At 43.3% G+C, this 21271-nt stretch overlaps 1 protein-coding gene across 1 annotated transcript in view; it reads right to left on the bottom strand.

Annotated features, from left to right (window-relative positions):
• Positions 1-426: 426 nt before the first annotated feature.
• The window catches only part of CNTNAP2 (contactin associated protein 2), a 1667645-nt gene continuing 1646800 nt past the window's right edge, over positions 427-21271 (bottom strand). Inside the window, exons 23-24 of the mRNA XM_084620442.1 lie at positions 3434-3505; positions 427-633 (exon numbers count right to left, since the gene is read on the bottom strand). Coding sequence (XP_084476568.1) covers positions 434-633; positions 3434-3505 — 272 coding nt within the window. The 3' untranslated portion in view covers positions 427-433. The remainder of the gene's footprint in view (positions 634-3433; positions 3506-21271) is intronic.

Raw genomic sequence — 21271 nt, forward strand, 5'->3', positions numbered from 1 at the left:
AACACTTTGAGGATGTATCGATATGTAAGCTGTTTTCAAGACAGAAATATCCACATTCTAAAGGGCTTTTAAAAAATGTAGAAAACTGGCCCTGTTATCATCACGGGTATTTAGAACATCTCTAAACACACACAGAAAAGACAGGTATTACTGACAAATTTTAACCAATGCTGAAGCTCTAAAAGCTGTTGTTTGTTGTTGTTGGGATACAGAAGGGGCAATTCATTGCAAATGAATATTAAAAAGTACTTTTCTTAAATGTGTGTGTTATCCTTGTTTCCAGTCTCATCGGTTTTGCCTGTTGCTTGCTCTTCCATTTGTGCTGATCTTTTTACTAGATGTGCTCAAGAGTCTGAAGTAGAGAGTTCTCTCCTCGCTAAAAGAGTCATCCCCACCCCCACCCAGCCCTGCTTCCCACCCCCTCCACACACTCTCAGATAAGCCACTCTTTTTTGCTCTCATCAATGGTCTCCGTAAAGTTGGGGTCATTGTTCATGATGGCTGCATCGGCACTCTCAGCAGACTCCGCCCCCTTGGCCTCATTGGTGTGGTAGGTTCCCTTGTGACGGAACATGTAGCGTATCAGGAATACCAGCGTGCAAAGTATGGTGAAGATCACAACAGCGATGACACCTAATGGATAGGAAGAATGACAGAAGCAGAAAAAATAAAATAAAATTCAGGAATTCCATGCGGGCTTGATTTTACTGTCAACTTCATATGTTTACCCTAATCTGGCACTTTTTTTGTTTGGCTCTACTAATGTCCATGGAATTTCTTTGTGGTTTACTCCAAAACTTAATCAAACAGAATCCCCTAATCCTTACTGCAATGGTTGAACCTCATCATTGTTACTATTTATACAGTCCACAGGTGTGTTTGGTGCTTCACGGATAGTCATACAGACAGAGGGCCCAATTATTCCCACTGAATACCAGTATAAATGAAGATGAGTTACCTGGACTTTGTCAGGGCAACTCCTTGTGGGACAGAATCCACATGTCATCTGTAGGTAAGCCATGGAGATGCAGCACAGGCCTTCTATGATGCCTATTGCATTTGTCTGGGATAGTGGGTGCTGGCCTTCTGAACCACCAAGAGGTCAGGTGAGGTTGCCTCTCACCTGATCTATTCTCAACTGCACTATCCTATTTAGAGTTACCTCTGCAATAGCCTAGTTGAGGCAAGTACTGAGTGCCTTGACATAGCAAGCCCCCTTAATGACCTTCCTCTTGTTCCCAATGGGCGGCAGTGGTGTTAAAGTGGCACATCTATGGTGTAGATGGCCGGATGGGCCCTCTGTGGGTGTGTGAATTTCATCCAGGGTGGAAAACTGCAAGCTTCTCATGCTAACAATCCTAGAAAGCCTTTTCTCTTCCGTAGTCAGTCGTTTTATAGGAGGCTTCGTAATTGATGAGCTGGGCATTCAGGTTGTTGTTTAGTTACGGTTCCATATATTCAGAGATGCAATTCTGTGCTCGGAGGGAGCCCAGTTCGTATGGGGGATAAACGCTGGTGCTCGTCAAAATATTTTCAATTTCAATTTTTTTTTATTTTTTCACAAAAAAATTTGTAAACATTTTTCTATTTTCCAACCAGCTATAGACACTTAGTTTTTCAACCATAAAAAGGGGCAGGTTTGATAATAAGGGCTAGATTCACAAAGATACTTAAGTCACCATCACCACACGTAACTTTTAGGTGACCAGAAAAATTAATGAGATTCACAGAGCTCTCAGGCTCCCTGTAAAATGAATGGGGAAAGATAGGCACCTCAGAATGGGATTCACAAAAGCAAGCACAGTAGACGACTAAAATAACCAATGGGAGATGGCAAGCTGAGGGAGGGGTGTACAAGACCTTCCCCCCCAGCCCCGACTCCTCTCAGAAATAGGCACCTAAGTCTGGATGCAGGGAGGCACCTCCCTCTGCTTTGAATTCTCAGATATAAAACCTCTCTTGGGATTAGGCACCTATGTCATTTTAAGAGGAAGGACTCCCTTGTAGCTTTTAGCCCAGAAGTTAGGATACTCACCTGAGGTGTGGGCAATCCCTAGTTCAAATCCTGCCTCTACCTGATGAGGAGAAGGGATTTGAACAGAGACCTGCCATGTCTCAGGTGAGTGCTCTAACCACTGGGCTATGGGATATTCTGTGGAAACCCCTAAATCTCTCCTGTTGAAGCTGTTCCTGTGCATAAATAATTAAAAAACCCCTTTGGATCAGGGGGACTGGATCCTCAGTCTCCCACCCCCAAGGTGAGTGCTCTAATCACCAGGCTACAGACTCTCTCTTTCTGCCTCCCTATCCCCCGTATTGAAGCTGTTTCGTTGTGGCTAAATGAAAGGAAGCTGTGGTAATTTCTCCCTAAAACAGATTTTAAGATGAAAGGTTTATCTTTTAGAAAAATACTTGAATGCATTTGGAGATTAACGTGGCAATACTATCTCTCTCTCGCATACTATGGTGCTAATTAAAGAGGGGCTCAGACCCCACCCTCTTATCTGAATACCCCTTTGTATGGTGCAGGCCAGGAGACCTAAGGATACATATGTGTATGTATAAATCTGAATCAGGATCCACATTTTGCAGATAATCTCTGAATTATGATTAAGAAAAAAATCCTGCTCACAAGCCAGTTTCACTAAGCAGTGAAAAATGAACATCCCATGAGAGAGGCAGTTAAACAAACGTAGTCCCCGGTGTAGCCAGAATTTTCCCGTTGACCTAGCTACCGCCTCTTGGGAAGGTGGAGTACCTATGTTGACAGGAGAACCCCTCCCATCGGCATAGGTAGTGTTTTCACTGAAGTGTTGCTGCTGTATTGTTGCAGCGTTTTAAGTGTAGACCAAGCCCTTAGATGCTGAGGCCAAATTCTGCAATGAATAACTTGTGCATTTGTAATTATAATGAGGTTCTGTCAGGTGTTAGGACACAATCTGGCCTCTAAGTAGAGGTGAGGTCAGCATGAAAGCTGAATTATGCCAAGAGCATAACAGAGTGTGCTTGACCTACAGCCTTTGAATCTACAGGCTTGAACCTACTCCAGTGGGAGCAGGAGCAGGCCCCAGGTTCATGCTGATTGGTGTGTACTAATTCATTACACTAAACTGCAGGAAATGTTACCAGTTATGCCAATACAATGACGCTGAATAAAAGTAGCTTTTTTTTACTATAACTTAAATAGCTTCCAAAGTGCCATAAGCTAAACTGAAAAAAGGCACTCTTATACTGATGTAATTCCCCATGTAGACCTCCTTAGCCCAGTATAACTGCAGTGGTTTATATTCATACCTTACCTTACACTGGTATAACTGTCCCATGTAGGGAAACCCTTAACTCAGCCAAACAGTTTGAACACACTATTTTCTGCAGTTTCAGACGTCTATGCACAAGCTACAAAACATCTTACCAATGCATATATTTTTCTTACCTCCAATAATGGCAGAGTTCCTGTTAACTCCATCTCCTATAGCTTGACCATTGTATGGGAAATCAGCACTGGCTGTAAAACGGGAATCAAAGATTCATGTTATAACACATCAGTTCCCGAAAACTCACAAGACTGTCTTAAACATACACTTGTCGCAAGCCCAAGATCCTAAAATAAATAAAGTTAAAAAAAGAAAGTCAGCTGTGATTTGTATTTTTATTTTTAGATAAGAAACTTTCCCCTCTGCCTGATACCTCAAACCCATTCTGCTCAACCCCAAACCATTCAAGAATCTAAACGAAATACAAGAGGCAATCCAGACTTTTACAGGATTTTTAAATTTATTTCTCCCTAACAGTGGGAGTGTGAGATTTCTGCCTTAGTGATACTAGACATTGCTAACCAGAAGGGATTCCAATTTCTCCAGCCTTTAGGGACTGCTATACAGTACCAGCAAACCGTGTGACAAAAAAGGAATTCTCTTTTTTATTGCACAGCCTAAAGTAAACAAATGAGTGATTGTGGTAGAGATGGGCCAAAGAATCAGTTCAGCTTTAGGCTAAAGTTTGGATGGGAAGTTCCAGGTTTGGCCATCCACAGAATATTGAGGAGTATTTTCAAAGGGAATCTCATCTATTTAATCTGTGATCATAATTTTTCTGTATTGCCCATCACTGCAGTGTCTACTTGCTAGCTCTATATTGCCAACCCTGGTAGTTGTGCATATGGCTGCACACTTACAGCACTTGATACTTTGTCACAGAAACACGGTAGTGTTTTCAATGAATAAACAAGAAAATTTCGATAGGAAAACCGTTATTGGAGGAGATGCAGAAATCGGAGAAATTATTTATGACTCAGGTCAGTATTTAAAGCATAGCTGTTCTTTTTTCTTTAGTGTATATTGTAATAGGTTGCCATTAAAGACCACTGATACAATCACTGCATCCAGAGGCTTGCTCATTATGGAGTTTAACTTTCTCTTCTTAGGCATCTAGGTTCCTTTTGTGTTGCAAAGCATCTGCACCAAAGTCTTGATAGATCAGAATCACTTCTCTAGCTCCAAAACTCTCTTCAGACCACATGGCCTCAAGTGGTTTCTCATGTGTATACTCTGGGACTGAGGCAGAGCCATGGTGTGTTAAATAGCTACTAGTCTGACCTCCTGTGTAACACAGGCCATAGAATGCCCCCAAAATAATTCCTAGAGCAGATTTTTTAGAAAAACCTCCAATCATGATTTAAAAATTGTCAGTGATGGAGAATCCACCACGGCCCTTGGAAATTTTTCCAATGTTTAATTACTCTCACTGTTAAAAATGTATATCTTACTTCCTGTCTGAGTTTGCCTAGCTTCAACTGCCAGCCATTGGATCATATTACACCTTTCTGTACTAGACTGAAGAGCCCATTATTAAATATTTGTTCCCAATGTAGACAGTTATAGACTGTAATCAAGTCACCTCTTAACCTTCTCTTTGTTAAGCAAAATAGTTTGACCTCCTAGAGTCTATCACTATAAGGCATGTTTTCCAACCCTTTAATTATCCTGTGGCTCTTCTCTGAATCCTCTCCAATTTATCAACATCCATCTTGAATATACAGTGTGCCATTCTTCTTCCTTGGATACAAACAGGAGTTCTTCAAAATTCTTGTTAACTGACTGGTGAGCTAACATTAATATCTAGAAACTCGCGTATGTGCTCCACTAGGATCTGCATCAGAGTGGAATAATGAATAGTCTGTGCGGCAATGATACATAGGTGCACCACTGGGGAGCTGTTAATGGGCAAGAGTGTTCATTTTCTCCATCACCGTTTGGTGACTCTTCAAATCCTTCCATTATCTCCAGGACATTAATGGTAAGAACATATCCCAGCAGGACCGGGTTCATTGCCTGACACTTGTACCACAATAGCTGCAAATGATGACTTGCCCAGAGCAAATAAGCGTCATGAAGCTGTAGTTATTACATGTAGCTAACCTTCACATACCAAAAGCAATTATTTTGTCCATAGGGATTACAGCTGTACTGCTGCTGAATTATTAGGTTGAGGAAGAAAAAAGAAAGCTGCCTTCCTCATTCAGAAATTTCAACCAGTCACTGCCATGCTAGTTAGGCAAAACTATCCCAGGTCCACAAAGAAGCTGAATGATTTTTGGTTCTAAATACCATGCACTACCCTAGTCGTTACTCAGGACCATAAATAGGGCCATTTAGTTATTTGGGTTGTAAAAGCTGGGCTGGAACTATACTGGTATAGTCTCCTTCGATATTCAGGAATCCCTTAATCTCCACCCCATCTCTCTGTTTTACAGCAGCCAAGTGTCCATCTTTATCAATCCACTGGGAATCAAAAAGTAGCAAACATGGCAAAGAGCTCTTCTGTGGAAGCAGCCATCCTGGAAAAAAGCCACTCCTCTGGTTTGTGAATTCTGTGATTAAAATGTAAGTTTTGGTCCAGTCTTCTGTGAAGATCTGCTCCGCTCCCTTTGCATCCAAGTTGGATTTTAAGAAGTTTGTTGTTAATCAGTGACTGTGCTCAACAATTTCTGTTGCTTTGGGCCAAGAATAAAGCTGTTGCTATCATAACCCCACATCCACTCCACCTAACAGTAGTGATATTCATTTAAAAACCCTCTTTATCACCCCTTTTTAGCTGTTTAGCCTACAGGCTCCAAATTCTGCAAACATTCAAAGCCTGATTCTGTTTTCACAGTGGTATAAATGATAATCAACTTCACTGGAGTCAGTGGAATTATGGTGATGCAAAATCAGTCTCAGTGAAGATAATCAGAGTTAGTGTCCAAGGAAAAAGAAAATTTCTGAGAAACCAATAGCAAACCAATTTCTGAGAAACCAACAGACAACTGGATCAAATCAAAATAGAGCTTTTCTTTCTTTTGGCTGTTGGATGGTTTCCCTGGCCCTTAACTGTTAGTACCATCACCCAAAAAAGAAATACAGCCCTGACAGACCAATCCTGTGTTGCTGCATGTACAAAAATCACTGATATTTTAGGCTTCTGAGAAAGCGTGTGAGACTAGACCAGCCCATTGTTCTTCTATGGATTGTAGCAGAGAAAAAAAATACCTAGTATTCTTGCTGTACTCCGTGCAAGTACAACGCTGCCTTTCAGACAAGGTTATTGTACTCAGGCTGCCAATTCCATACCCTTTCTCAACAGACACCCTAATTACAGCAACTGTTTGACTAATTGCTTGGCTCTCTATGGTAGCACCACACATCTGCAGTTACTCTGAAATTTCCCTTTCTTACTCGTTCTACGATGAACCCAACCGAGTGGAAAATATATAACATTAATATTTTGTCTTCTTCTATCATTATAACTAAGGGTAACATGTTTACACACTAGAGTGTAATACCTTTCCATGGATTTTAGATTGTAAAATAATGAGTTGCAATAACTAAGGCCCTCATATAGCGTAGCAGTTAAGTATGGTACTTAACATCAAGCATGCAAGTAATCTTGGTGAAGCAAGCGAAGTCCATGAGAATACTCACATGCTTAAAGTTTAGCAGGTGGTTAATGAACGGCTGGCGTGGGGCTTACGACAATAAGGCCAAGGTGATTAAAATGAGTGAAAGCTGAGGGTAGTTAGCACTCAACCAAAGTGCGCAGCAAGTCTTCATCAATATCCCACCACGGCTTAAATGAAACAGACCCTGGTAATAAGTGAACCAAGGGACTTGAATTTAAAAATAAATCAATAAATAAATAAAAAGATGCCCCATCTGGCATTAGTGAGTAGAATTTTCTTGGTAAAAATGTCGTGGTTTCCTTGCACAGATTTATAACAATTCAGTCATAAGTGACAATGAGGGAGACAATACACTTGGCATGCAAAGTTTGCAGGAGCCTTCGTGTACTGTGTTTTGCATTTAGATCAAGTGCATCAATTTACTGTGGGCAAACCACACGAAAGGCACCCACCATGCCTGACTGTCAAAATATGAATTACTTGAAGTCAAAATGTTTTGCAGAGGCATATCGGGTTTTACCAAGTTTTTGTTGGGAAAGTTTTTGAGGCCCAGGGCTTTCTGGTCACTTTTGACAAAAGAAAGAGACACATCAAAAGCATGAAATTTTTGATCCAAAACCAGCTGTTTTGACAATGCCATTGAACAAAAATGTTCAAAAGGTTTTGCTTCTGTTCCAAAAACAAATTTTAAAACCTTAAAAGTTGTTGGGATTGCGAAATTGTTCTCTGGACTCCTCTGGTACGTAGGGTAGTGGGGGAGACAGTCTAGGATTATGGAGACACATTTGCTGGATGTTTCTGTTAGAATGCTCAGCAGTGTAATAGTTAACACTATTGACATTTAACCTGTCACCAATAGGCTCCAGACTCAACAATCCACTGAGATGCATGGAATAACTCCTAAATGGGTTGCTACTAACCCCTCTACTTCTTATAGCAGGGGTTCCTGAAATTTGTTATAGCATTCTTCTCGTAACCACAGGAAAAAGCTTTTAAAAGTGATTGTGTGACAGGCATGTAAAAAGTGTGTGTAGTTTTTTGTGGTGACTAAGGAAAAATCTTCCTAGGGAAAGGTGGAAGGACACAGTGATCCAATGAAAGCCGCATCCTTGGAGACAATTAAAAAACTATACTGGACAACACATGAGAAAACAGAGGGAATAATCCTGTACTGGGAGCGGGGATGGATTAGATGTGCCAATGGACTGGATTCTGCACTGTCTTGCACTTTGCATTGTCATTTCCCAATTACAGCATTTTACATGCTTTGATTGTGCAAGTGCAAGGCAGTGGAGAATCAAGACCAATATAATTTTCATTTCAACATAAAGGTTCCGTGATGCATGATTTTCTTCCTTATTTAGGTCAATACATTTTAGGTATAAGAATGGTTGACAGGATTACATCATACAGGGCTGGATTTGTCTGATAACAGTTCCAATTTTAGATATGTTTAGGTGTAGATGTAGTATTTTGAATATTTACTGTTAACAAAGTTCCAAACTGATTTGCAGTATATTACATCACTCAAAAGCCTGGACCCAGCTGTCTTTTTACTTCTCAGTAGACACATCTGAATGTCACTGGGTGCCTCAATAGGACTTCAGACAAGAACTGATGATATATTAGTCATGCTGGCCTAATCTATTAGCTTCATGAAAATTTCATGAACCGGTCTTACATTTCACCTGTTAAGGAAGGAAAACAAATACTTCCTTTTATAATTAATGTAGAATACGAAACGCTCTGGTGCTCTCAAAGGAACTGTAGAGTTAAGTGCTGATCAAAGCCTAGCTGTAGATATCTAAGCATTGGTAATGGACCCAAAGGGAAACCTATAAAAAACTGCCTCGGGACTAGGAAAAATTGTCTTTATGGAAAGCGTGTGTATGCGTGTAAATCTCCAAAGACAGGGTTTCTCTTTTGTTTCATTTTACAATGGCATGTGGGAAGGATTTTGATTCCATTCTCCTCTCTCTGTTGGAGTCATGGAAGAAGGTTACAAAATAGCCCTAGGGTGGAAATAGTTCCAGGCCTCTCTACATATGCCTTGCAAGGACGGGAAAGAACTAAGAATAGGGAATAGTGCAGTTCAGGGTTGGGAAACTAATTTACATGGGTTGCCTACCCTGCAAGCAACATGTCTACTCCGACCCATGCAGTGGGGAAAGTCTCATTTTCTGTTTGCCTTCAGGAGGCTGGATCTTGTGAGCTAAATAGGTATTTGTATCTCTTTCCACACCCACACCCTCCTGAGCAATAAAGACTGTTTGATTATTGTCCCTTTGATACCAATTTTGGAGATCTTTGGTACTCTATGCTGTCACATTAAAAGTTTTGGATACTGAGACGTGTAATGCCATTTACACCTCTCTCGGTGAAAGATGAAGCCTGTGGTGATGAGTCTTGAGGGGAATGGCTTTTAAACTAATGTATTTGTAAACTGAGAAGCCTGAAAAATAGCAACTGCTATATTCCCAATTTGTACATTAATGTGCCTATAATTTGTAGCTCCTATATTTGTAATTATCAAAAATGGGACAAATCCTGCCCCTGCTGAGGTCAATGAGGATTTTGTGGCTGATTTTAATGGGAATAGGATCAGCCCCTGGCCCCATACATGTGATGTGTGCATTAATTTTCTAAAAAAAAAAAAAAAAAAAGAGACAAAACAAAAACCCAAACTTTTGTATGGAGGATGTGGTATGATGTAGGGACAAAGAAGAGAGCTTCAATATTCAGAGTCAAAATATAAATTTAAACTTGAAACTGTAAAGGCACCAACCTTGGCCTTCAGCTTCAGAGTGTTTATGCTAGTTCACTAAATTGTCTTCAACCTCTGGAGAGAGAGCCAAAGGAAAAGCAAGGCAGTGGAGCCAAGAATTTGGATATCAAAATGCCTCCCTCTCCACTATTTAATAATTTCCCTTAACAGGATTCCTAGTTATTGATATACTTGTAAAATAAATACAGTCTTAGCAGAGGTGACAGTGGCTCTCTTTGTAAACTGATCTACTAATTTTCTTATTCCTAGACTGTATGATTTACATTCTACTCAGTGCTGTACGAAATAGCTACAAACGTGTGGGTCTCTTAGCAAGTACCAAAACAATGTATAGGTTTGGATGGTAGCTAAACATCAACTGGCTGGTACATCTGATGAACTGTCAGAAACTACAGACTGTGAGTATATCTTTTAGGAGAAGAAAAACATGCACAATTGTGAAAGAGAACCAGGCAAGAGTGAAGGGTCCATATTTAACTCTCCATCAGTAGAGATTACAGCAAATTCTAACACCGTAATTAAGCATTTAAGGAGCAAGCACTGATGTTGCCAAATCTCAGACAGACACTTTCCTTCGTTTGTCTTCCTGCTCCTTAGGGATGAGAAAAATATAAACTGTTACATCTTACGACCTATTACCTACTAATATTAATTTGCAGCGTTGATGATGAGCTGCTGAGCTATGAAGTTTTGCTTTGTTGTGTCCTGGCTACCCAAGAAAAATCACCTCTTCCCTGTTAGCAAATGCACCAGAAATCAAGCTTGGACTTTTTTGGAGATACTCTGTTGGTATGGAAATCTGGGGGCTGAAGGTGGGTCATTCTCCTCAGATTCCTTGGCTCTGCAACTCATTTCTCAAGTGACTTGCCAGAGGCTGACTCTGTTGGCCTTAAGGACATGATGTAGGGGCTTTTTCAAATCTTTGCATGAGTGGGCAATGGTGAGTCTAGCTCAGGGGTCAGCAACCTTTCAGAAGTGGTGGGTTAAGTCTTCGTTTATTCACTCTAATTTAAGGTTTCATGTGCCAGTAATACATTTTAACGTTTTTAGAAGGTCTCTTTCTCTAAGTCTATAATATATAACTGAACTATTGTTGTATGTAAAGTAAATAAGGTTTTTAAAATGTGTAAGAAGCTTCATTTAAAATTAAATTAAAATGCAGCGCCCCCCCCCGGACCAGTGGCCAGAACTCGGGCAGTGTGAGTGCCACTGAAAATCAGCTTGCGTGCCGCCTTTAGCATGCATGCCATCATCATAGGAGAGCTGCAATTGGGAGATGCTCCATATACTGCACCCACAGGCCAAGACAGTTTGAAATCAGAAATACTATTTGCAGCTAATAATGATTGGGGTCCTCTGCTTTCATAATCCAAATGTACAGGGACAAAGAGAATATAATATACCAAAAGCAGCAGCTATTCAGTACTTCAGCTGCTTTTTGAACTGGTGCATCCTTGAACAGCATTTCTAGAGTTCCTGTCACAAGATAATTGCTCTGTCTGCTAACATGTGGAAGGGCTAATGGTCACAGAAAAGAACCTTAGAAGCCCAATTAGCCTTACTCACTGACAACCTCTAATGCTGCTCAGGAAGGAGATAGAAGTCTTTGTTCAAAACAGCCACAATGCTGATATATTAGTCACATCATCCCTAGTGAAAGGATTAATGTAACACGATGAGTTAACCATGTGACATTATGTCCCTGTAGTGAAGCGATGACTCACCGGAGCGGCACCTCCTGCTGGTCGTCTCAGGAATTAACTCTTTCCAGCCCAGAGCACCCTCTGCAGGCCAGTGTTTTGTCTGCCTCGGGCCCCGTGTCCCTCCTGGACCCCGGTCCCCTTTACCTCAGGGTTCTGCCACAGCAGTACCCCCATACTCTGGGTCTCCCCTCCCAGAGGAACCCCTAACCCTTTAAACCCACCCTGCCTCAGTGGCTACTGATTGAGCTGGCCACAACTGTGGCTGCTTCCCCAATCAGCCTAGCCTTTCACAGCTGAAGCCCTCTCCAGGGCTGCTTTTAACTCTTGTTTTCCAGGAGTGGGGCAGCTGGCACACTACAGTCCCATATTCTTCATAGAAATATGCTTATGATATGAATATGGCATAAGTAAGATGTATTTTATGCAAGATGGGTGGGTCATGTGAGATCAATGGAAAGGTTATGATTTACTGAATATGATTATCCAATGTGTATGCATGTATCATTTCTATATCTGAAATTAGGTATATTAACTATGTAACAATTACAACTGTGTTTTCACCTGGGGAATGCCCACCAGACAGTATGCAAACAGCCTGGATGGGCCATTAGGGGAAGCCTTTGAAGATGCTAATCTCCCTCCTTCCTGAGAAGTTTCCTGGGATGCTGCTTTGACACAGCTGGGTTGCTGCAGCATAAGCTGATCATGTCACCTGGTACTGGACACCATCTTCGACTTCTCGTGTTTTTCCATTAAGATGGGGTGGGGGTCAAACTGGAAAACAAAGGATTCCTGCCATATGCAAATCTCATTTTAAGGCTGGGGAATGAGTTAATCTTGATTCTTCTCCAATGCCTCCCTGCCCAAGAAGGAAGACTGATGAAAACACCTGAAGGAACAACGGAGCTAAGCTGGGGGCGGGGAAGGGTCTGAGCCTAAGTGAGAAAGGTCTAGCCTGTGAAAGGCATACCTGGAGATTTAAGCTGCAAGTGGTGCAGTTTACCTTCAAGAAACTCTGTAACCTGCATAAAACAACATTTAAGGTGAGAATTTGCTACTATTAACCAGTTAACTTAGTGTATTAAGTTTAGGTTGCGTATTTTGTTTTAGTTGCTCAGTAATCTGGTTTGATCTCTTTGCTATCCCTTATAATCACTTAAAATCTACCTTTTGTAGTTAAGAAACGTGTTTTTTTGTTTATTCTAAAACCAGTTTGTGTAATTCATAACTGGGACTGGGGGGTGGGGGCGGGGGAGCTGTGTATAACATCCACACATTGAGGGAGGGAGCGGATTTCATGATCTTACGCTGTATAGATCTCTATGCAGTGCAAGACAATATAATTTTGGGATTGCATCCCAAAGGACGTGTATATTTGCGTGCGGGGCAATCCCCGAGCTGAGTCCTCCCACACAGAGCTGATCTCAGTGTCTGTGTATTTTTTTCCAGCTGGGCGTGTCCCTACCTGTGTGTGTGTGCTGGAGAAGGCTTGAGGGCCTGGCATAGCAGGACAGGGTGAGGGAGCCCAGACTGGTGGAACGGGCAGGCTCAGTGGGACCCCAGTATATCAGGTGGCACCCCAAAGGGGTGGTGGCAACCTGTCACAAACCACACGTAATTTTCCACATGGTATTGTGTCAAATGCTTTACTGACGTCCACATAGATTAGATCTATTACATTTCCCTTGTCTAAGAAATCAACTCTCTTACCAAAGAAAGGTATCAGCTAGTCTGGCACGATCTACCTTTGGTAAACCCATGTTCCATTTATCTTTATGTCTTTAATTATTCTTTCCTTAATCTTTTGTTTTAAAGTGGGGTGGGTAATAGCTCAGTGGTTTGAGCATTGGCCTGATAAACCCAGGGTTGTGAGTTCGATCCTTGAGGGGGCCATTTAGAGATCTGGGGCAAAAATTGGGGATTGGCCGTGCTTTGAGCAGGGGGTTGGACTAGATGACCTCCTGAGGTCCCTTCCAACCCTGATATTCTAGGATTCATTCATAAGTCAGCACTCAAAAGTCAGACTATAGTGGAGAATGACTTGTTGAATTTCACCACTACACCATCGCCAGAAAGAGTCACCATGGCAACAGCGAAAGAGTATGCATTATAAAAATACTCAGCAAGCTAAACAAGATAATGCTTTAAGATAAAGTTGTTCAATAGTATAGCAAAGTGCCAGAAAGGGGGGTGAAGCAGCATTTTAACTCTGGGAATGAATCCAGAAGGAAATGGAAATTGTATTAATTCTAAATGTATGTGAATTCAGTGCCAAGTACAAGTGCAAGAGATTGAAGTCCTGTGTTTAGCACAGGCAATGGCAGTGCATGCCTCCCCACCAATATGTTGCAAACCTGACTCACAGGAATCACTTCTAGGCGCAAGAGGGTGATTTAGTCTCCAGGGCACATTCTAGTTTTGTCACTATGGCTGCAAAAATGAGAGATAATCAGTAATAGTTGTGGTATGGACACCTGCCTGCTTAGAAATGGATTGAGACCTAACTGTGGGCATCCAAGTTTGAAATGTTGTCTTAAGCTAATAAGCAGCGCTTGTTTTTCACGGTAGCTCTGGGATTATATTGCTAGCACTATCAGGTGGTCTCATGTTATTTGACTGGTGAACCCCTGCTGCTCACTCCCCTCCTGAACATTACTCCTCAGGGAATTCCGTGCCAGACAATTAAAAATTCTGCAAGTTTTATTTGTCGATAAATAAACGTGGAGGCTCCAGTATTGCAGCGGGGAGCAGAGGCCACTGGCTGCAGGGAGGTGGGAGATCACCCTGCAGCAATCCCTGGGGACATTGGTGGTGAGGCTTCACCCAACCCTGACACAGCACAAGGGCTGGGCCTGTCCCAGAAACACCGTGGGGTTCTGCTCCTCCGTGCCAGGCACACTAGATGTGGACAGGCAGACTCAGCCCAGCAGGATCCAAGTGTGGAGAGGCTTAGTGGTGGGCATCTGGGTATGGGGCGAGGGGTCTGGATGCACAGGGGTTGGGCAAATGGGAGATGGGTCTGACCTGGCACCTTCTGGAGTATCCTCAGCCCCGTCCCTCCACAGTGATTTACTCTCCGCCAGCTGCTCTGGGTGCCCGAAATGATATGCCTGTGTTGCTGGGGTGGGGCATGTGACCGCTCATGCGGCTTCTCTTTGCTTTCCTGTTACAAAGTCATTTTTCTGCAGGGAAGCAAAGAAATCTGCAGTGGACATGAATTCTGTGTGCATGCAGTGGCGAAGAATTCCCCCAGGAATACAACATGCACACACATATCCCTGCAATGACACCAGTGATAGCACCCATCATAGTGTTCTTCTTGTCCCTCCAGGGGATCTCTGCTGGTAGGTAATGTAGCACTGGCAGGACACAGAGTCAGAAAGGGAGCTACTTCCTGCAATATCCATCCATCTTGAATTATTTTTGGAGCAACATCTGTTTTAGCACAGTTAACTAACCAGTGTGATCTATTCTTTTACATGAGACCTTACCCAAGGTCTAGCAACAATACAGATGTACAGTAGCTTAATTTCAATGGGATCTGTGCTCAGCACCTCAGGTAATTTTATGCCACTGATTTAGGAACCTATGTATGGATTTATGAGTCTAAGTTTGGGGACCCAGGTTAGAAGGTTTTGGCTTCAGTCATCCTGCACCAAGCTTTTGACATTGCTGGATCTAAAGTGCAACTAAACTGTGTGGGTGGAAATCATAATACATCTGAATAGATGTATCTGAAGGCTACCTAGCAACCACAGAGGCGGTTACTGTTCAGTTACTTCACAAGACATGTTCTTTGCAGCCATTTCAGTGTGAGAGGGTGGGAGCTGACTATATTCCAGCTGCCTTTCCCTTTAGCACAGCAGGAGTTAAATCTGCGACTTTCAAAGGACCATTGTCATTCTCCTCCTATCCAATTTAGTGCCTAAGGAAATTTACACTAAGAATTGAAGTACATCTTCCAGTTCTGGAACCAAAGGGTGGTCTTATTTCATACCTTTAATTTTTCATGTACTTTCCCCACACACTTCACACTAGAAAAGCTTTTGGTATGCAAATTTTGGATGGTTTGGGAATTCTCTCACACTAAAAATCTCCAGTGTGCAAACTACCAACTTGCTAAAGTAAGTGACATTAGAAACAAATGTGTTGTTCATTACCATTCATTAATATCATGTGTGTGAGTCCAAAGTCATATTGTCTACAATACGGTCAGATTGGCAGTGACCTTGGTGGTTTTTCACCTTTCTCTACAGTCTGTGGGTGCGGGTCACTTACGAGGACTATCTGGGTATTTCTCACTTAATCATTTCCATGCTACTGCCGGAGCCTCGGGCATTGGTGCACCTCAGTCAGGAGTGCTGGGTGGGGGGTCAGGGAGGACTGCAGGTGGAAGGGGTGGGAAGGGGCCCCCACTTGCTCTGGCCCAGGGCCCCCACAAACCCCTAATCCACCTCTGAGCTTAGTGTGTGGGTGCTGGATGGTGTTTGTGGTGGTGGTGTTTGTGGCTTGTGATATACAGGAATTCAGACTAGATGATCTGATGTTCCCTTCTGGCCTTAAACGCTATGACTATCTTTTCTTGGAGTGAAACAGTCAACTTCTTTAGACCAGCAGAGATCCTGTACAAGGACGAAGTTGTTCTTAATTAACATTGATGGAGGGATGGGGGTATCACTGCACTCACCTCCCTCACCTCACTTCATGTCTTTGACAGTGAAACTACACTAGTTCCCCTGTATGAAGGGGATCCAAGAGAGAGGGTACCTGTTCTGCACCACGGTGGAGTGAAGTATATGTCAGGCATCACTCAACGACCTTTCACTCCTGTCACTGGGACACTACATTCTACTCACTGTGGAATTGTTAGGGCTTCACTTTGTTTCTCCCCTTTGTATGTAGCAGTTATTTACCAGAGAGGTGTAGAGTGATTTTAACCACCCCCTCTACTCTCACTGAGTAGTGGAAGAGAAATGAGAAGAAATCCCTGGCTCCCAATCTTGATGTTGCTGCTCCCCACTGAGAATGAGGCTGGGCCCCCTTTCATGCCAGCTTCCAACTGAATGTGTTAAGAAAAGCCCTGCCATTACTTCTGAGTGGACAATGAGGGACTCTTGCCAGGTTGTCCTTCTTCAGCTATGACAAAACTCCATGTGTAGTGAACTTCTTTGTAGGAAAAAATTCCTTTAGTTATAGTAGTCCAACTGCACTAGTTTATTTTCAGTAAGTTAAAGTGGGGCAGGGCCCTTTTATTTAAAAAGCATAGGAAGGTGATTTTATAAGTACACTAGACTGAAATGGGGGCATGAGGCATAATCTTCAGGCACCAATGTATTGGATGATTTCAGAGAAGATGAGCAACAGGCTAAGAGATCTTCTGAGGAACAATTAATAAAACTAATAGCGTTATGCTCCCCTCTTACATGGTACAAGGGGAAGGAGATGGGCTGAAATGTTACAAAAAGTTGGCTGTATGGAGGGCATGTGCCATATGGTAGTGTCTCTCTATATGGTTATATCTGTACCATGAAGCTGCCAACACCCCACTGGCTGGATTGGGGATCCACAATGTTGGAGGGTGTGACACATGGCCAGAAAGGGTTAAAACACCCTGCAAAATAAGTGTCTCAAATTCAACTCTTAAAGACAGGTGGGGAGATAATGTTTGTGTTTTTGTGTATTTACATATGTATGGGTAGTAGTCAACAATGTAATCAACGGTCCCTGTCCATGCTGTATTCTGATAATTCAAAGATCAAAAGAACATCCTAGCATTTAAATGAAGTGTGAACACGGGATATCTCTGTATTTATCTCTCTTAGAAATGTATAGCAAATCATTGGTGAATGGTGGAGGAACAGGCGATTGTCGTAAGTTAATTTGTATAGCTAAGTACTGGTGATAGACTGCCTTATGTTAATCTGTCTGAATAATTAACAATGATGCTTAGGAAATAAGGCCCTAATATTCCCCCAGGGGCTCAGACTTGTCAAAGGAGACCTGAAATTGTATAAAAGATCCTTGGAACCTGATCCTTTTTTATCTCAGATCTGCTTAAGCTTCATCAGGGGAAGTTTCAGTCGCAAGATGAGATCCCAATTAAGCTGCTACACCCTGGATATGCTATTGGACTATAACCTATGAACTAAATTCTAAAAGAACTCTTTGCAACTACAAAACTCATCATCTCTGCTATGAATCTGAACCTCAAGAATTGATCTCATGTCTGTATGTATATTGAACTTTTAACCATACTCTCTCCCTTTTCTTTTTTAAAAAAGTTTAGTTTAGTTAATAAGAATTGGCTGTATGCGTGCATTTGGGTAAGATCTGGAATATTCAATAACTTGGGGGGTAATGTGTCTGATCCTTTGGGATTGGTAGAACCTTTTCTTTTATATGATGAAATAAGATTCTCAGAAATCTTCATCATATTTGACTTGGATACCTGGATGGAGGTCTGAGGCTGGGTTACTTCAAGGGAATGGTGTTTGTAACCGGGCAATGACTCACTGGCGGCGCCTCCTGCTGGTCGTGTCAGGGAATTAGCGTTTCAGCCTCTGGAACGCCCTCTTCAGGCCAGTATCTTGCCTTGCTGCTGGCTCCTGTGTCCCTCCCAGGACCGCAGTGCCCCTTTCACTGGGTGCTGCCCCTGGCAGTACCCCACAGTTCTGGGTCTCCCCCTCCCAGGGGAACCCCCCACCCACTATGCCTACCTTGCCTCAGTGGTAGGCTCCTACCAGTCACCAGCTAGCCCCTGTGCCCTGGGGCAGACTGCAGTATGAGCCATTCATCACAGGCAAGGTTGGGTTTGGACCTGCTGCCTCTGCCTACCCATGGCTGCTCCTGCAACCCCCATTCCTAATAGGCCTTCCCAGGCCTGCAGGCTGGGGCTTTCCTAGGCCAGAGCTCCCTAGCGCCCTTGGCCTTTCCCTAGCCCTGCTCCAAACTAGGTCCTCCATTCTGGTCTCTACAGCCAGGTTCCTCCCTCTCAGAGCTAGAGAGAGAGTGTTCTTCTGCTCCTGGCTTCCCTGGCTTTTATAAGGCCCGCTGGGTCTGTTTGGGGCATGGCCCCCAGCTGCGGCTGCTCTGCCAATCAGCCCAGCTCTTCCCCTGCCCCAGCCCTCTCCCAGGGCTATCTTAAACCCCTCTGGGTCCAAGCGGGTGTCCATCCCGCTCCAGTGTTGTTTGGCCTTCTGAATAACCAGTAAGGTATAATAGAGAAGCTGTTTATTACTAGCTTGGTAAATCTAAATATTGAATTATCCACCAGCTTTGGGGAGTGTCTGCCCCATTCTTTGCAGTTCACCCTAACTGGATAACCTCAGCTGGCCCCCATTGGGACCCCGGTCACAGAGGGTGAAGGGTGGGACATCCTCCCTCCTTTCTCATCCCTGGGGAAATCTGTTCAGAAGTTAATATAGCCTCATACAACCCCCCTTCCTTGACAGAAGAAAAATTCAAAGTAAACTCAGCAAAGAGATCCATAGAATTTCCCAGTCCCCACAGACTTTTCCTGCAAGGAGCCATGATGTGAGCCTATGGTTCTTTGAAGTTGGTATACTTACCATGGCCTGACACTCAGACTAACAGATGGATAAAGCCACAAACCAATCGATCAAGAGAGATAATTAGGTATAAAAACACTCGGGACCTGATTCTGATCTCACCTACACTGGCTTGACCTCAATGTAACTCCAATAACTTGAACAGCATAACTCGTGATTTACACTGGTGTAAGTGAAATCAGAATTAAGTTTGCAGCACTGGGCAGACGTCAATATAGGTTTGGTTTGCATAACTCTGAAGGGAATGGAATAAACAAATTTGTTTAATATGTAAGCAGTGTCAGGATGAGGTCCACCCTGACATCTGGTGGTGAGGTGTGGCAAGTTGTGGAAAAGAACTTCAGGGGCCGATCTCATTTGCATAGGCACACCCACCACGCCTAGAATGAGACCATAGCTGCCCAAATGGTCACTTTGGCTGCTGTGGGATCCCCAGTGTCTCTGTTATTGGGGCAGGAAGAATAAATTGTTATTACCCTGATTATGGGAACTGTGCTTGGAACTGTACGTGGCCTTTTGTTATGATGGAGGGATTCACCGTCAACTAAGTAGCACTCGCTAGGCAAGGGTCATGGGTTCCAAAACTGTGTGAATGGAGAGAGGCTGGGGACAAGTATTAATACTTGGTGGCATGGGCCCCTTGGTGAGGGCCTTACATGCTGATTGCACTTCCTCCTCTCTCCACTGTGGAATATCAGAGCTAATTTTGATTTCATTAGAAGTCTAGTTATAGGCTGCTGAGCTCACTTTAGGCTGACAGTGCACCAGCACTGGGGCTCCCCTACTATAAGCTGAATTCACCTAAGAGCTGAAATCACTGAGTGTTGTGTTAAGTAGTGGGGGAGCCTGAAGATATATTGTGGAGCAGTTTGCGGGACGGCTGGTGAAGCAGTTCGACGCGGAGCAGTGTGTGGATGGCAGGAGCTGCTTGTGGGCCGTGGAGCTGAGCGAAGGAGTTCGTGGGGCGGCTGGCGGAGCGGAGCGCAGCTGAGCGAAGGAGTTCGTGGGGCGGCTGGCGGAGCGGAGCGGAGCGCAGCTGAGCGAAGGAGTTCGTGGGGCGGCTGGCGGAGCGGAGCGCCGCTGTGGAGCTATGGGGCGGTCAGCTTCAGATCACGTAAGGTGCCTCTTACCCCCGTCCCATTTCCACCCAGGTTGGGAGGTAAAGCTCCGCCGATAAACTTTCGAACTCTGGGGCTGCCCTGACCAGGGACAGAGACTATTGGGGCATTGGACTTTTGGGACTTTGGGTGATTTGGGGTTGCTGGACTCAAGAACCAAAGGGAAAAGGGCATGCCCCAATTTGCCTGGGGTGGGGTTGTTTTTGCTCATGGGTTGTGTTATGAATCCTGTTGGTGGTGTTTCCCCAACATAATGCCACATTGTTTCTCTCTGTTATTAAAAGACTTTTGCTACACTCAGACTATGTGCTTGCGAGAGGGGAAGTATTGCCTCTTGGAGGCGCCCAGCGGGGGTGGTATATATTTGTCCCAGGTCACTGGGTGGGGGCTCGAGCCGGTTTGCATTGTGTTATTGGAATGGAACCCCTAGATATTGAACCCGGCCCTTGTTGCTGCCAACTCTGACGGGCAGAAGGGTTACAAATATTTTATCTGAAGCCTGGGAAGCTGAAAGATAAACCACTTATGCTAAAATCAGGCACACTGTGTACTTTCCAAGGCTGCTGGTAACAGCCAGTCAGAGAGCAGGATGGACCTGCTAGGATCAGCAAATTGTTTTGGTTTCCCAGCATTTTCAGTCTGAGATGAATGTGGTGCTGGCTAATGGGGTTTCTCATTAAAAATGGCCTAGGGAAAGCAGACACTGCAAGGGTAGAAAACAAATTTGCAGTTTAGAAACATATTTGCTCTTAAAATTAGATACTTTTTGGATGGGGCTGCACAATAGAATGTATTCATTTATCAGCACAAAACCAGTGCTGTGAACAACATATTTGTCAATACTTGCACGTAATATAACCAGTACTCCATGGAAAGTGGGACCACAACAGCTAGTTTTAGGCTCATGATTTAAACACTACAAGATTTATGCAGAACAGAACATGAATAGAAATGTTTTAAGGACTGATATAATGCCATTCAAATTTAACATCCATCTGCAGTGTTATGAGGCTAAAGGCTCACTTTGCTGGTATATAAGAATCAGAAAGCAAAACGAGCATGAAACAGACCAGTGAAGCTTCATTGTCTAACATGATTAAAATGCGAAAAACCAAACAAACAGCACAAATATACATATGAAATGTGTATTGTAGAGAATG

This window comes from Lepidochelys olivacea (genome assembly GCF_965140295.1).
Source record: "Lepidochelys olivacea isolate rLepOli2 genome assembly, chromosome: 2".
Lineage (NCBI taxonomy): Eukaryota > Metazoa > Chordata > Testudines > Cheloniidae > Lepidochelys > Lepidochelys olivacea.